The sequence below is a fragment of the Plecotus auritus genome (assembly GCF_963455305.1).
Source record: "Plecotus auritus genome assembly, chromosome: 3".
Classification (NCBI taxonomy): domain Eukaryota; kingdom Metazoa; phylum Chordata; class Mammalia; order Chiroptera; family Vespertilionidae; genus Plecotus; species Plecotus auritus.
The window spans coordinates 9,597,475-9,611,622 of record NC_137772.1 but is presented as its reverse complement, the minus strand read 5'-3'; the positions used below and the strand labels follow the sequence as shown (position 1 = coordinate 9,611,622).

Here is a 14,148-nt window from a genome sequence, read left to right as displayed (position 1 = left end):
GATGGAAATGGGGGGGCGGCGGTGACCAGTGGTGACAGAGGGGCTATGGGGGGCAGGGCCATCCACTCGCAGCCGGGTCAGTCCCCCGATCAGCCTGAGGGTCACCTCCCGCAGAAGGAGGCCAGACTGCGGCTTAGGCCCGCTCCCCAGTCAGACATCCCCTGAGGGCTCCTGGTCTGCGAGAAGGCACAGGCCGGGCTGAAGGGACTCCCCTCCCCCCCCCCCCCCACACACACACACGAGTGCACAAATTTTTGTGCACCAGGCCTCTAGTTCTCAAATAATGCTTTAGCCTACAACTCGGGGCTCATTTTCCTCACCTTGACCACTACACACCAACTTTAAGTTGTTATTTTATTTGTTTTTTGCAGGAAGGGGCAGAGAGGGTCATGATTTGTAGGAAACCATTAACAAATGGAGCATCCAGCTCAGGCTTAGTACCCACTCTGTGTGGAGATCCCACGTCTGCAAAAGCCCACTGGTCAGAGGAAGCCCTATTCTTGTTCTAATATCCTGTGACGGCTTTTTTCTCAGAATATCAAACAGGAAAGTATATCCAATGTTTTTCCAGAATTTCTCGGCTTTATAACAATTTACCAAGTAGCATCTTAAATCCCAAAGTTCAAAAGCATACACAGAGAGAGCATCAAAAGTTTTGTTCACATAAGCTTGGCACAAATTGGGCTGAACATAAAAAGAAAAAGATGTAAACAGAGGATTTAATCTTCCACGTTTTACAAAGAAACTAGACTTTTTACATAAAACTGCTATACATGGCCTTAAATCATCCAATGAGCAAAACATATGCATTGTAAGCAAATATAAAATGAAGCAGCATAACTTAAGGATGAGCATTTAGTGAAATGAAGTAACTTGTGTGGTCCAACTATATTTGTTCTTAATATTTTAGATCATATAGGAGATCCTGTATTTTCCTAGAACTATTTGGCAAAAATAAAAATATTTTCTCAAAAAAAAAAAGTCTTATTCACAGACACATACTAAGGTTTTTAGATAAATCCTCAAAGTGATTCCATTGGCCTCAGTCATGCTGAGAAGATACTTAATAAAACTGAGCCTTATAGCTGAGAAGAATTACTTGCTAAGAACAAGGACTAAGGGGCAGGCACTGAAAAGAAAAAAATGATTCTACCTCAATTTTGCACTATTCATTAAATAAATATTTATAGAGGCTTCCAGCATGCAAGGTGGAATCATATCCACTGAACATGGAAGAAAAGGCGAAACAAAAGCAAAAGCAACAAATGACTCTCCTACGCCTTTCGGCAATTTTCTGCTCACTTCCAGATATTAATTTGAACAAATAGCTGTTATGCTTTCTAGATTCGGCAAAAAGTACACACATCTCATCCCTAATTGGACTATTCCATTAAGAAAAAAGCAGAAATTATTGCCGACCCAGATGTAAGAAATTATTGCAAAAACAGGAATGAACCAATCCTATAATCTCAATTATTGGTAACAAACAAGTAGACCGTGGTTTCTACACAGTAATTGAGTTTCACGCCCTCCACAAATTGAGTTCCGAGAAGTGAAATAACTTGCTCAAAGTTAACTAGTGGCAGAGCCAAGTCTCCTGCCAGTCACATATTCTTTCTACTCAGGACACTGCAGCCTTTCACGAAGATCAGACAAGCCACATGAGTAAAGATGTGAAAAATATAAAATAGCTCCCTCATCCAACAGATATCCAGATTGTTTAAAACCTATTTGTATGAAAAATATATGTAAGAGGCTGTACTTTTAAATTTCTCTAGAAGGCAAAAATAGGACCAATGGGTAAGAAATCACAAAGAGGTTATTTATTAACTAGAGGCCTGGTGCATGAAATTTGTGTGGGGGGAGGGGGCGGTCCCTCAGCCTAGCCTGCACCCTCTCCAATCTGGGACCCCTCAAGGGATGTTCGACTGCCCATTTACAGGGATCGGGCCAGGAGGGTGTGGCCAGCCTGGGTGAGGGGCTGACGGCTGTTTGCAGGCTGGCCACACTCCTTCAGGGTGGGGGTCCCCACTGGGGTGCCTGGACAGCCTGGGTGAGGGCTGACGGCTGTTTGCAGGCTGGCCAAGACCCCCAGCGGGGCCGAAACCGGTTTGGCTCAGTGGATAGAGCGTCGGCCTGCGGACTCAAAGGTCCCGGGTTCGATTCTGGTCAAGGGCATGTACCTTGGTTGCGGGCACATCCTCAGTGGGAGGTGTGCAGGAGGCAGCTGATCGATGTTTCTCTCTCATCGATGTTTCTAGCTCTCTATCCCTCTCCTTTCCTCTCTGTGAAATATCAATAAAATATATTTAAAAAAAAAAAATTAAAAAAAAAAAAAAAAAAAAAAAAAAACCCCAGCGGGGACCCTCACCCCAGGGGTGAGGGGTGTGGCCAGCCTGGGTAAGGGTTTTTTTTTGTGTTTTTTTTTCAGCACCTCCTTGAGCAGAGGCCAGGGTGGGAAGCTTGACTTCCTCCATCGCTGGGGCAACCCAAGCCTCCTGCTCACTCCAGCTCCGTGGCGGCTGCCATCTTAGTTAGGTTAATTTGCATACTTGCTCCTGATTGGCTGGTGGGTGTAGCAGAGTGATGGTTAATTTGCATGTTTCTCTTTTATTAGTGTAGATGTTTACCATACAAAGGAACTGAATAAATCAATAAGCTGTTCAAGAGGCTGCCACGTTAGATGATGAACATTCCATCATAAGAAACTTTTAAACAAGCTAGATATCCAACAAACAAGAATGACATAGAAAAAATTACTCCCTGAGCTGACAGGCCGGATTACATGACCTCTAAAGGCCCTTGTCTGCACATCCCAATGCCAAGTAACAAGAGCATGAGGGCCACCTTGCCAACAAAACATTGCTAGTTCATTTATGTGCAAGTCTTCCTCTTAGCTCTTTTATTGAAGTTTTCATGCTATAGAATTTTTAACTAACAGCATATAAATCTGCAATCCAAAGGTGTGGAAAATAAAAGTGTTTTTTCTTTTGTTAAAATTTAATTTCAAATTATAGCAGGAAATTAAGGGCAATTATAAGAGACCAAATATCTTTTTTTAATATATATTTTTATTGAATTCAGAAAGGAAGGGAGAGGGAGAGAGAGATAGAAACATCAATGCTGAGAGACAATCATTGATTGGCTGTCTCTTGCACTCCCCTGACTGGGGATCAAGCCCGTAACCCAGGCATGTGCCCTCAACTGGAATCGAACATGGGAGACTTCAGTCCACAGGCCGACACTCTATCCACTGAGCCAAACCAGCTAGGGCGAGACTTAATAGCTTTAAAATAAGATCTTTTCAGCATGTTAAAGGATTAATGTGAAGGACATATTTACCTACATAATGCCTCATTACATTTGTTAACTACAATGCACATGCTAATTAATACAGCTCTCAAACATTCCTCTGATAACACATTTCAGCTAGGAATTAATAAAAATGAATACTGGCAAAAATCTGTACTCAGTAATAGAGATATGTGTTAGACACAGGTATATCTTCTACCAATAGCTCATCAGCACCCCTCTCCAAGCTAAGTATCATAATCATAAAAATGTAATAGATATAAAATGTACAAAACAGCCTTGGCCGATGTGGCTCAGTTGATTGGGGCATCATCTCCAGAGTGTCAGGCTTGATCCCCAGTAGGGGGCATGCAGGAGGCGGCCAATCAATAAATATTTCTCCTAATTGGTGTTCCTCTCTCCGCCGTTTGCTTGCTCCTGCTCGCTCGCTCTCTCTCTCAAATCAATAAAAACATAAAGAAAAAGGAAAAAAAGAGAGTGAGCTCTAAGAAAGTAATTTTTTTCAACTCTGCCTTTTCCCCAGAGCAATTCAGAGACACAGTCTTCTATGTCCAAGAGGTAGAGCCCCATGACTCGTACATGTCCATCACCTGAGTCTCTTGGAACAAAGAAATAGTCCCCATTCAACCAGAAACTGGCCTAATGATAATGATAAGGACCACAATAATTCCCTTGTTCATACTAATGGCCCTCTATGGTTTGTAAAAGTTTTAAAAATGCAATTTGGTATTTGATAATCACTATCTGTAGGCAGAAGAAAGTCATCTTCTGGGAAGATCTGGGGTTATTAGTTTATGTCACTGATGGATCTATTCATTCATTCAACAACATATTGCATACCACCGGGAAAAGTGTCATACACTAGGTGAGCTGAGCCTAAAGGGGTGGGAGAAGGCATGTTCTTTCAAGTGGGAGCTCTTCTTCCCATGCCAGCATCTATTCTTGGACAGTGCACCATCCTCCGGGATTGGCCACAGAGGGAGCCTAGTAACAGCGATTACCACCTTCTCCACGACATGCTCCAATGAAACTAAGAGGTCTGTTTACTTGTAAAATGACCTGATAATTATCTTCTGTTACAATGAGATTTAATAGTAAGTCAAAAGATTTGTTTAAAGTCTTTTTTTTTTCTTCTCTATATCTGTCAGTTTCCCAGGAAATGTAACTTCAGCAGAAACTTTTAGATATCTGGTACAAGAGGGCAGCTGTTCCGACTTCTCAGACGGACACATAGTTCGTTCATACTGTATCGGAACCACTAAATATAGTTTCTGCATGTGAAACTGGCTAACAGAGCACAGTGATGATATCCTTTGATCATCTCCGAATATGACACTAAACTTCCGGCATCTGAAGCTTAGTAATTCTTACTGCTCTACAGAAAGTCTAACTATATTATTTCGCTCTGCATACTTGCCTATTACTTCTTTCTTTTTAGTAATTCAATCTATGAAAACTTAAGTTTTTAAAAGATAAATCCTAAGTTATACTGCCCACTTTAGTAGCGACAACAAAAAAATACACATACAAACATGCAGACACACATATCTGCCTTGTAATTTACTCAACTCTTAAAATGAATCTGCTTTTAAATTATACTTTCTAAAAGGAATAAAATATATAAAGATAAAATGGTACAAAAATGTTATCTAGTTTAATCTAACTTCAGGGGGAAATTTTAAAATAAATGTTCTTAAGCATTTCATATAAACTGAATTTAAATTACTATCGCCTTAATAAATATCTCTGATATAACTTACAAGCATACCAAAAGACCCTCAATTTTATCAAGGCAAGTCCACTAAAAATAGTTAATAATATTCAGAATTTTAATTAAATGTACTGGTCCCAGAGTTTAGAAATGTAAATTAAAATATTCTAGACATGAAAATTATAACCACTACAGATTTTCTAAATGTTTACAAAGCCGTTTAGCAGCTTAGCCTTCTGGACACATTTTTAGATTCTAATTCCTTATTAATTTAAATGTCCAAAATTTTTAGTAGGCAATTTTGTTTGTAATTCGTCACATGTTGGTTTTCAATTAAATGTCCTATATAATAAAAGGCTAATAAGCAAATCGACTGAACTGCATAATGACTGGTCGCTATGATGTGCACTGGCCACCAGTGGGCAGACACTCAACCCAGGAGCTGCCCCCTGGTGGTCAGTGTGCTCCCACAGGGGGAGCACCACTTAGCCAGAAGCCAGGCTCATGGCTGATGAGCGCAGTGGCGGTGGCGGGAGCCTCTCCCGCCTCCATGGCAGTGCTAAGCCATCAGTCAGACATCCCCCGAGGGCTCCCGGACTCTGAGAGGGCACAGACCAGGCTGAGGGATCCCGCCCCGCCCCCAGTGCAGAAATTTTGTGCACCAGGCCTCTAGTTTTAAATAATTACTTTGTTGCCTTGGCCAGCTGGCTCAGTCCTATATACCAGAAGGCTGCGTGTTTGATTCCTGATCAGAGAACATAGCTAGGTTTTGGGTGTGATCCCTGATCAGGGAGCATACAAGAGGCAACTGATTGATGTTTCTCTCTCACATTGATGTTTCTCTCTCTCTCCCTTCCTCTCTCTCTCTCAAATCAATAAAAAACATATCCTCAAGTGAGGATTTAAAAAAATATATATTATTTTGTTTATTGTGTAGAAAAGCTTTGCAATATTGTTGGTTAATATATTGGCAAGGACCATGTGATTAATATACTTTATTACTAAAATATACATTTTGAATTAATCTTGGTAAAACAGCAATTTGAAGCCTAATTCTACATTTGCTTTGTTTGATTTGGGGACTGAGTTGTCACTGATACAGCAATCTAAGTGAGAGAAGGGCACTCTCTTGGCCATACTGTGCCTTTTTTTATATTATTTTTTTCCTGTTTCCTTTTTTCCCTCCAATTTTATTTTGCATTGGTTTGGGTATAAAGCTGAGTAGTTAGATAGTCATGCACTTTACACAGTGTTCCCCTCGATATTTCCAGTACCCTGACACCATACATAGTTATCGCAATATTCCATTTTATGTATATACCACATTTTGTTTATTCCTTCGTTATCCATCATTGGACACTTGGGATGCTTCCACCTATTGGCTATTGTGAATCATGCTATTATAAACATAGTCTTTCTTTAATTTTTTAAGACTTAGAAGTTTCTCTGCACTTAGGCATGACATGTTTATTTAGGGTGGAATATTATTGAGCCTTAAAAGGAAGGATATGCTGATACATGCTACAACACTGATGAATCCTGAGGACATTATGCTAAGTAAATAAGCTAAATACAAAAGGACAAATACTATATGATTCCACTTACGTGAGGAACTTAAAAGTCAAATTCATGAACAGAAAGCAGATTGCCAGGGGCTGGGAAAGGGGGAGTGGGAATTGTTTAATAGGTATAGAGTTTCAATTTTGCAAGACGAGAAGAGTTCTACAGACTTTACACAATGAAGATATAATTAGTCATCAAATAAAAATTCATGAGGAAAAAAATCCTAACGCTATACTCAGACAAGAATGATAGATAAATTTGCTAGACATTATTTTCCTTTTAGAATAAATATAATGAATTGCTCTATATGGTAATTATGTACTCTCATTAGGTCCTTACCTTCTTTCAGAGCTTTATCCATATTATGAGAAATTACTACCCTTCTAGACTGAACTGACTCATGTGAATTTCCATACACAGGACTCTGAAATGTAAGAAGAAAAGATACAGATTACTAAATTAATAAATCATATATAAAAATAAAACCAAAGGTATGAAATACCATCTAAACAAGCAATAAGATTCACTTATCTACAATAATATGCTAATTAGACTGGACAGTCGAACGACCTTCGGGATGAAGCCAGGCTGCGAGGGCTGAGGCAAACCGCCGCGGTTGTGAGGGCCAAGCCCCTTGCACGAATTTTATGCGTCGGGCCTCTAGTCAGATTATAAAGTTCTCTTGGGAAAGCAACTAAATGTTTTAGTTTAGTTAAAAATTGTTTGAAATAAACAATTAAGGAAGGATTTTTTTCTCTTTCAGATATCAAAACAGTATGATGCAAATATAGAAATAAACAAATCAACAGCATGGCAGAAAGTACGAAAACATGCAAAATGTTTCGAAGCACATATATCAAACTATGTGGTTTTCTCTAGGCGGCACAGGATTTTAACTTCTTACTCAATGTCCATGTAACAGCAAGTTTTAAAAATGCTTCTTAAAATTTTTTTTAATTGTAAAAAGATAATGCTTGGCAAAATAAAGGGGTGGGGTGTGGGGGAGAGAATTACAGAATTAAAATCCCACTATCAGGCTAGAAAGGATACATTTATAAAGAGGAAAAAATTTAATTGATCACATACCAAAATGATCAAACACATGTATAATGTAATTGGGCCCATTTGTTGGTTTTGGAGGATAAAAATTTAACTAAGTAATGTTAACAAAATGTGGGGATTCTTTTTTTTGGGGGGGGGGGCCTCCATAAATACTACCATTGGCACATCACTAAGGAGATCTAAATGGCTAATATTACTATCACCCTCATCCAATCAACAAGCCTGAGGCAATCAGGCAGGGCATCCAAACAGCCCCAAGCGTCTGGGCCACCCAACCAGGAGGAGACCTTTATAGTTCCTGGCTACTTCTCACTACCCACTGGGTCAGGTGCCAACAGTGCCATCTGTTTTGATGATCACTGTTATTAAAAACAAACAAAAAGCCATAGCTTTAACATTCCTTAGTTGAAATACTTTTAAAAGCCTTAAGTGTACAATTACACTCAGGAAAGAAAAGAATTCTTTTATGCTACAAATTAACATAATATTCAATACTTTCCCAAGAAATATTTTTAAAACTGCAAATAATCATAATCCTATAGACAAACGCCATTTAATGCATAAAAGAAATACACTCTCAATTATTTAATACTATTTTCTAGTCCCTGAGTAACTTGCTATAAAATTAAGCGGTCAGTACCTTTTATTGTAATTTTAATTTTTTTTTATTTTGTGGGAAAAAAAATGAGAAACTGAGAATTTCAAAATTCTAGTGCTTTTTAGATTTAATATTTTTAGAGCACTATACTGACAAATAACTTTAATCACAACTTCTCAAGGCTTTGACAAATTGTCTGGTATAGTTTCCCAAATACAGGTATGTTCGTTTTAGTGTACAGCACTAATCAGATGATACAACCAAAGTCACATAACACTTATTTGAGAAGTTCCACAATTTGGGTTCTTAAAATGGAAACTGTCTCTAAGGGCTGGGAGAGAAGCAGATACTCTGAGCATGTGTCTATCTTCACAACTTCCTTCAAAACTTAATTTTTTTATTCTTACATTTTACCTTTTTTTTTTTTTTTTTTTTTTTTGGCTCCCTAGTCAGGGCTCTACTACTTCTTGCCATATGTCTGCTTCATACTTAGATATAAAACATATAAACATATGTTGTCACTGCTGTCTGTATCTGAATAAGAATTACGCTCTTTACCCATCCCCAGGGGTCCCTGGCCCTTATTAGAAAACAAGATTCTTCATCTCCATCCATCCCACAGCCTGATGGAGGGTCTGTAAGTACAGAGAACAGGAAGACAACAGAAAACATCATGGGCCAAAAATAACTGCAGAACTATGCATGGAAATTCCTTTTTTAAGGGTTTAATATTTATGGAGGCAGAATCTCCTCATGTCTAAATTCCTACACAAGTGTTAGTCGCTACAAACAGTACTTCACTTCTTTCATATCACAAACATGCAACTTATTAATCATTATCCCAAGGAGGGGAAAGAAAAAAAGGAAGGAGAGAAAGGGAAGGAAGGAAAGAAAGAAGGGGAAGAAGGAACAGAGAGAGGAAGGAAGGTAAGGGGAAAGGGGGTGGAGGGAGGGAGAAAATGCAAAATGTGAATAGATTCCTTTGGTCCAGAGGACAGTGAGCAAAAACTGCCTTCATTTTCCTTCTATTTTTTTTAAATAAATCTTTATTGTTCAGATTATTACAATTGTTTCTCTTTTTTCCCCCCATAGCTCCCCTCCACCCGGTTCCCACCCCACCCTCTTCCCTTACCTCCCCACCGTCCTCATCCATAGGTGTACGATTTTTGTCCAGTCTCTTCCTGCACCCCCCACACCCCTCTGCCCCTGTGAATTGTCAGTCCACTCCCTTTCTATGCCCTGATTCTATTATATTCACCAGATTATTCTGTTCATCAGATTTTTTTATTCACTTGATTTTTAGATTCACTTGTTGATAGATATGTATTTGTTGTTCATAATTTTTATCTTTACCTTTTTCTTCTTCCTCTTCTTAAAGAATACCTTTCAGCATTTCATATAATACTGGTTTGGTGGTGATGAACTCCTTTAGCTTTTTCTTATCTGTGAAGTTCTTTATCTGCCCTTCAATTCTGAATGATAGCTTTGCTGGGTAGAGTAATCTTGGTTGTAGGTTCTTGCTATTCATCACTTTGAATATTTCTTGCCTCTCCCGTCTGGCCTGCATAGCTTCTGTTGAGAAACAGCTGACAATCGTATGAGTGCTCTCTTGTAGGTAATTGTTTTTCTCTTGCTGCTTTTAATATTCTCTCTTTGTCTTTTGCTCTTGGCATTTTAATTATGATGTGTCTTGGTGTGGTCCTCTTTGGATTCCTTTTGTTTGGGGTTCTCTGCGCTTCCTGGACTTGTAAGTCTATTTCTTTCACCAGGTGGGAGAAGTTTTCAGTCATTATTTCTTCAAATAGGTTTTCAGTATCTTGCTCTCTCTCTTCTTCTGGCACCCCCATAATTCTGATGTTGGTACGCTTGAAGTTGTCCTAGAGGCTCCTTACACTATCTTCATATTTTTGGATTCTTTTTTCTTTTTGCTTTTCCAGCTGAGTGTTTTTTGCTTCTTTCTATTTCAACTCTTTGACTTGATTCTTGCGGTCCTCTAGTCTGCTGTTGGGTCTCTGTATAATATTTTTTATTTCAGTCAGTGTATGTTTAATTTCTAGTTGGTCCTTTTTCATATCCTCGAGGGTCTCGCTAAATTTATTGGCCTTTTCTAGGAAATTCTTGAAAAACCTTATAACCATGGTTTTGAACTCTATATCCAGTCGTTTGTTTTCCTCCATTTCTTTCTTTTGTATCCTGTTTCTTTGTCTCCACATTTTCGTTGCTTCCCTGAGTTGGTAGAGTAGCTTTGTGTGGTAGGTGTCCTCTAGGGCCCAGTGGCTCAGCCTCCCCAGTTACCTGAGGTGGACCCTCTTGGTGAACCACTTTGTGGACTGTGTGTACAGCCTTGTGGTAGTTAAATCTTGATTGTTGTTGGTATCGCTGGGAGCAATTGACCTCCAGGCCAATTGGCTGTGAGGATCAGCTGTGTCTACGCCGGGAGAACTTCTGTGCTGGAGACAGCCTTATGAGACAAGACTTGCAAAACTGTAAAAGCCTCTGTGCTCAGCTTGGATGGGGCAGAGTCTCAGGGCTGAGCCCACAGCCTTGGCTTCCCATCAGCCCTGCCCTATGAGGCCCCTGGGTCTCAGTGTCCCGCAGTAATCGCTGCAAGCACCTCTGAGAGAAAGCCGCCCTCAAGTTTCGCCCGCTGCCAGACAGTCCAGTTTCTCCCCCAATGAATCTGGATTCCCAGATTCTCGCCCGGGACTGGAGTTCAGCGCAGTCAGGAGCTTCCGTCTTCCCCCCGCTAGAGAAAGCCAGCAGCACACTCAGCAGTCAGTCCTCTCTGCACGCACTCGTGCGCGCTCCTCCCGACCTCTGCCTTTCGTGGCTCCCCTGAGTTTCCATGCGCTCCTCTCTTTTCCCGACAGTCCAGACTCCCCCCCGCCCGAAGTATGAGTCTGGGTCCCCAGGGTCTCACCCAAAACTGGGGTTCAGTGCATTCAGAACTGGAGTTCAGCGCAGTCGGGAGCTTCCGCCTTCCTCCCGCTAGAGAAAGCCAGCGGCACACTCAGCAGTCAGTCCTCTCTGCGCACACTTGCGCGCGCGCCTCCCAACCTCTGCCTTTCGCGGCTCCCCTGAGTTTCCGTGCTCTCCTCTCTTTTCCCAACAGTCCAGACTCCCCCCATATGAGTCTGGGACCCCAGGGTCTCACCTGGAACTGGGGTTCAGTGCAATCAGAACTGGGGTTCAGTGCAGTCAGGAGCTTCCGTCTCTCTCCCACTAGAGAAAGCTAGCCAGGCACGCAGCTGCCCGTCCTCTCCGTGCGCATGTCTCCCTACCTCAGCTTTTTGCAGCTCCTCTGAGTCTCCGTGTGTCCCTCTCTTTACTTCTAGTTGTAGAATTTCCACTCAGCTAGCTTTCCTTGGTTCTGGATGATGTCCGTTCTGCCTTTTAGCTGTAGTTTTGAAATTGTTGAGCGAGGCAGCAGGTTAGGTGTTCACCTATGCCACCATCTTGGTTTCTCTTCCTTCTATTTATAGATTTGAAAAAAGAAACAACACACGCAGAGACTTCCTCAAAAGACCTATTCTTTAAGGCAAATGTGAACTTTCTCCTATCTGCACAAACACAGCCTCATTCCTCAGGCACAGCCTACCTCTGCCTGACACTCACCTTCCTAAAATGCTGGTTTTAGGAAACATGAAAGAAAAGTGTGTGGGCTTTTCCCACTGCCACAAAGAATAGGGATAGAAATCTTCAATATCCTAATTCTGAAATGAGAGCTTCCAAAGTCATCTGACCAGCTCTTGTTTTCTGTTTTATGGATCCATACCACATTATTCATCCACAGAAGGCTTTGGTAAAGCAGTACCCCTTTGCCATGTAAAAAATATGCCTTATTTTTTATGTAATTAAAATAAATGAAATCTGTCTTAATTTTAAGATTTAAACCTAGGTTAAAACCTAGCTTGCCAAGATCATTTTTAATCACTTGGTGAGTTCTCTGAAGAAAGAAAATGAGATGTCTCAACATGTAAATGCTCATTTCAGAAATGCTGAACAAAACCCTAAAGCTTGTCTCTAATATACATATGTAACTAGATCCCCAGCATCAACGAGTCCATGCCATTTCCAAAGCCCTTTCCTGAGAACATATCAGCTTTCTGTTTACTCCTGAACATCAGCTTTTAGTCTACAGCCACAATACACTCAAAGTGTCTGTGTCAGAGCTAAGGCAACTGGAATGTATTATAGCTACAGAGCCTCTCCTGAGGAAACCACACCCACAGAGAATCCATGTCCAGAGACTTGGGTATTCTGACACCATTAGCAACAACCAGGAACAATCTGGAATCTGGCCAGGACATATAGCACATTGTCCACTGTTTATAAATATGACAATGCTTCCTGTGCTGCTTCCTGCGGGAGCACAGATGAGCTAGAATAGCCAGCGCGTGACTGGTAATTCCTTTCTGTCCAATACTGGAATACTCAAATAAAAAAGTGCCTCTCTCCCTCATTATATATGTATACACTTAAAAATTTTTAAATGCATTTGTTTTAAAAAGAAAAGCTCTTTACAGATGTGAAGGAGTGATAGGTATAATTCGTTGTTAACTAGTGAAATAGTCATTTATCCTAAGAAAACAAACACAAACCCCCAATCACCAACACTAACCACATGGAGCTGTCACATGGCTGAGTCTTTCCAAATATTCTCAGCATCTGACCATCTACTGGGATCTCATGACAAACATTCTCATCCTTAAATTATGCTCTCAAAGTCATGGCTCCTTTCAAACCAATCATATTCTGCCTCGGCCTCATAAAATAATTTACTTAAAACCAAAGCAATGAAGGAATTCCACCTATTCCTCCTCAGGAAGATAAGGAAGGACTAAGAAGCGTGAAAAGCCATCTCATTTAACTAAGGTGGTGACATAGCAATAAAAGTCATGCCCAACATGGAAGGTGAGTAGCCAAGTCCCAGAGCTATGAGGGCGGCAGGCAGAGTGGAAAGCACACCGCTCCCAAGTCCAACAACACCTTTTCCTAATGGTAGATCCCTGACCCAGCCACTTCCTCTCTAGCTTAAGTGGGCTTACAACACCTCTGAGGATTAAATAACTAATTCAGGGGTCCGGAGAAGAAAAAAGATAAAAGGAGCCTGGTAAGGAATATAAATGAGTTAAGGGGGTTACTACTGCTGTGCAGCTAGGTGTTCCAATTCTTTTCCAAAGAATGGAAATCAAGAATTTTAAGTGAGCCCTAGCTGGTTTGGCTCAGTGGATAGAGTGTCAGACTGCAGACTGAAGAGTCCTGGGTTTGATTCCGGTCAAGGGCATGTGCCCAGGCTGCAGGCTTGATCCCCAATGTGGGGCATGCAGGAGGCAGCCTATCAATGATTCTCTCTCCTCATTGATGTTTCTATCTCCCTCTCCCTCTCCCTCTCCCTTCCTCTCTGAAATTAATAAAAATATATTTACAAAAAAAGAATTTTAGGTGATATCTCAAAACAATTTATTATTAATCCAAACACTGCTTACACTGCTTGGGCCAAATCACAAGCCATTTTCAAACTGTGGGTATCTAGTCTGTAATTGCTCGCTCCCGAAAGCACTCAGCAGAATGCCTGGCACATACTGCCAAAGAGGTGATATGCAAATTGACCATCACATCCTCACAAGATGGCTGCCTACAACCAGGCCAGCAGGGGGGTTAGCGAGGGACAACCAAACGACTGAACAGCAGGCTGCATGGGGTGACCAGGCCAGCAGGGGGGTTAGTGAGGGATGACCAAACGACTGAACAAGCAGGCTGTGTAGGGCGACCAGGCTGGCAGGGGGGTTAGTGAGGGACAACCAAACGACTGAACAAGCAGGCTGCATGGGGCAACCAGCCCAGTAGGGGGGGGGGGAGCGTGAGGGGCAACCAGGCCCGCAGGGGGGGTAGTTAGGGG

At 41.2% G+C, this 14,148-nt stretch overlaps 1 protein-coding gene across 2 annotated transcripts in view; it reads right to left on the bottom strand.

Moving 5' to 3' along the window:
• Positions 1–14,148, bottom strand: part of SNX25 (sorting nexin 25) — a 112,749-nt gene that overhangs the window by 65,746 nt on the left and 32,855 nt on the right. For both annotated transcript variants that reach the window (XM_080661551.1, XM_080661550.1), the window contains one exon: positions 6,926–7,010. In XM_080661551.1, coding sequence (XP_080517677.1) covers positions 6,926–6,947 — 22 coding nt within the window. In that variant the 5' untranslated portion in view covers positions 6,948–7,010. The remainder of the gene's footprint in view (positions 1–6,925; positions 7,011–14,148) is intronic.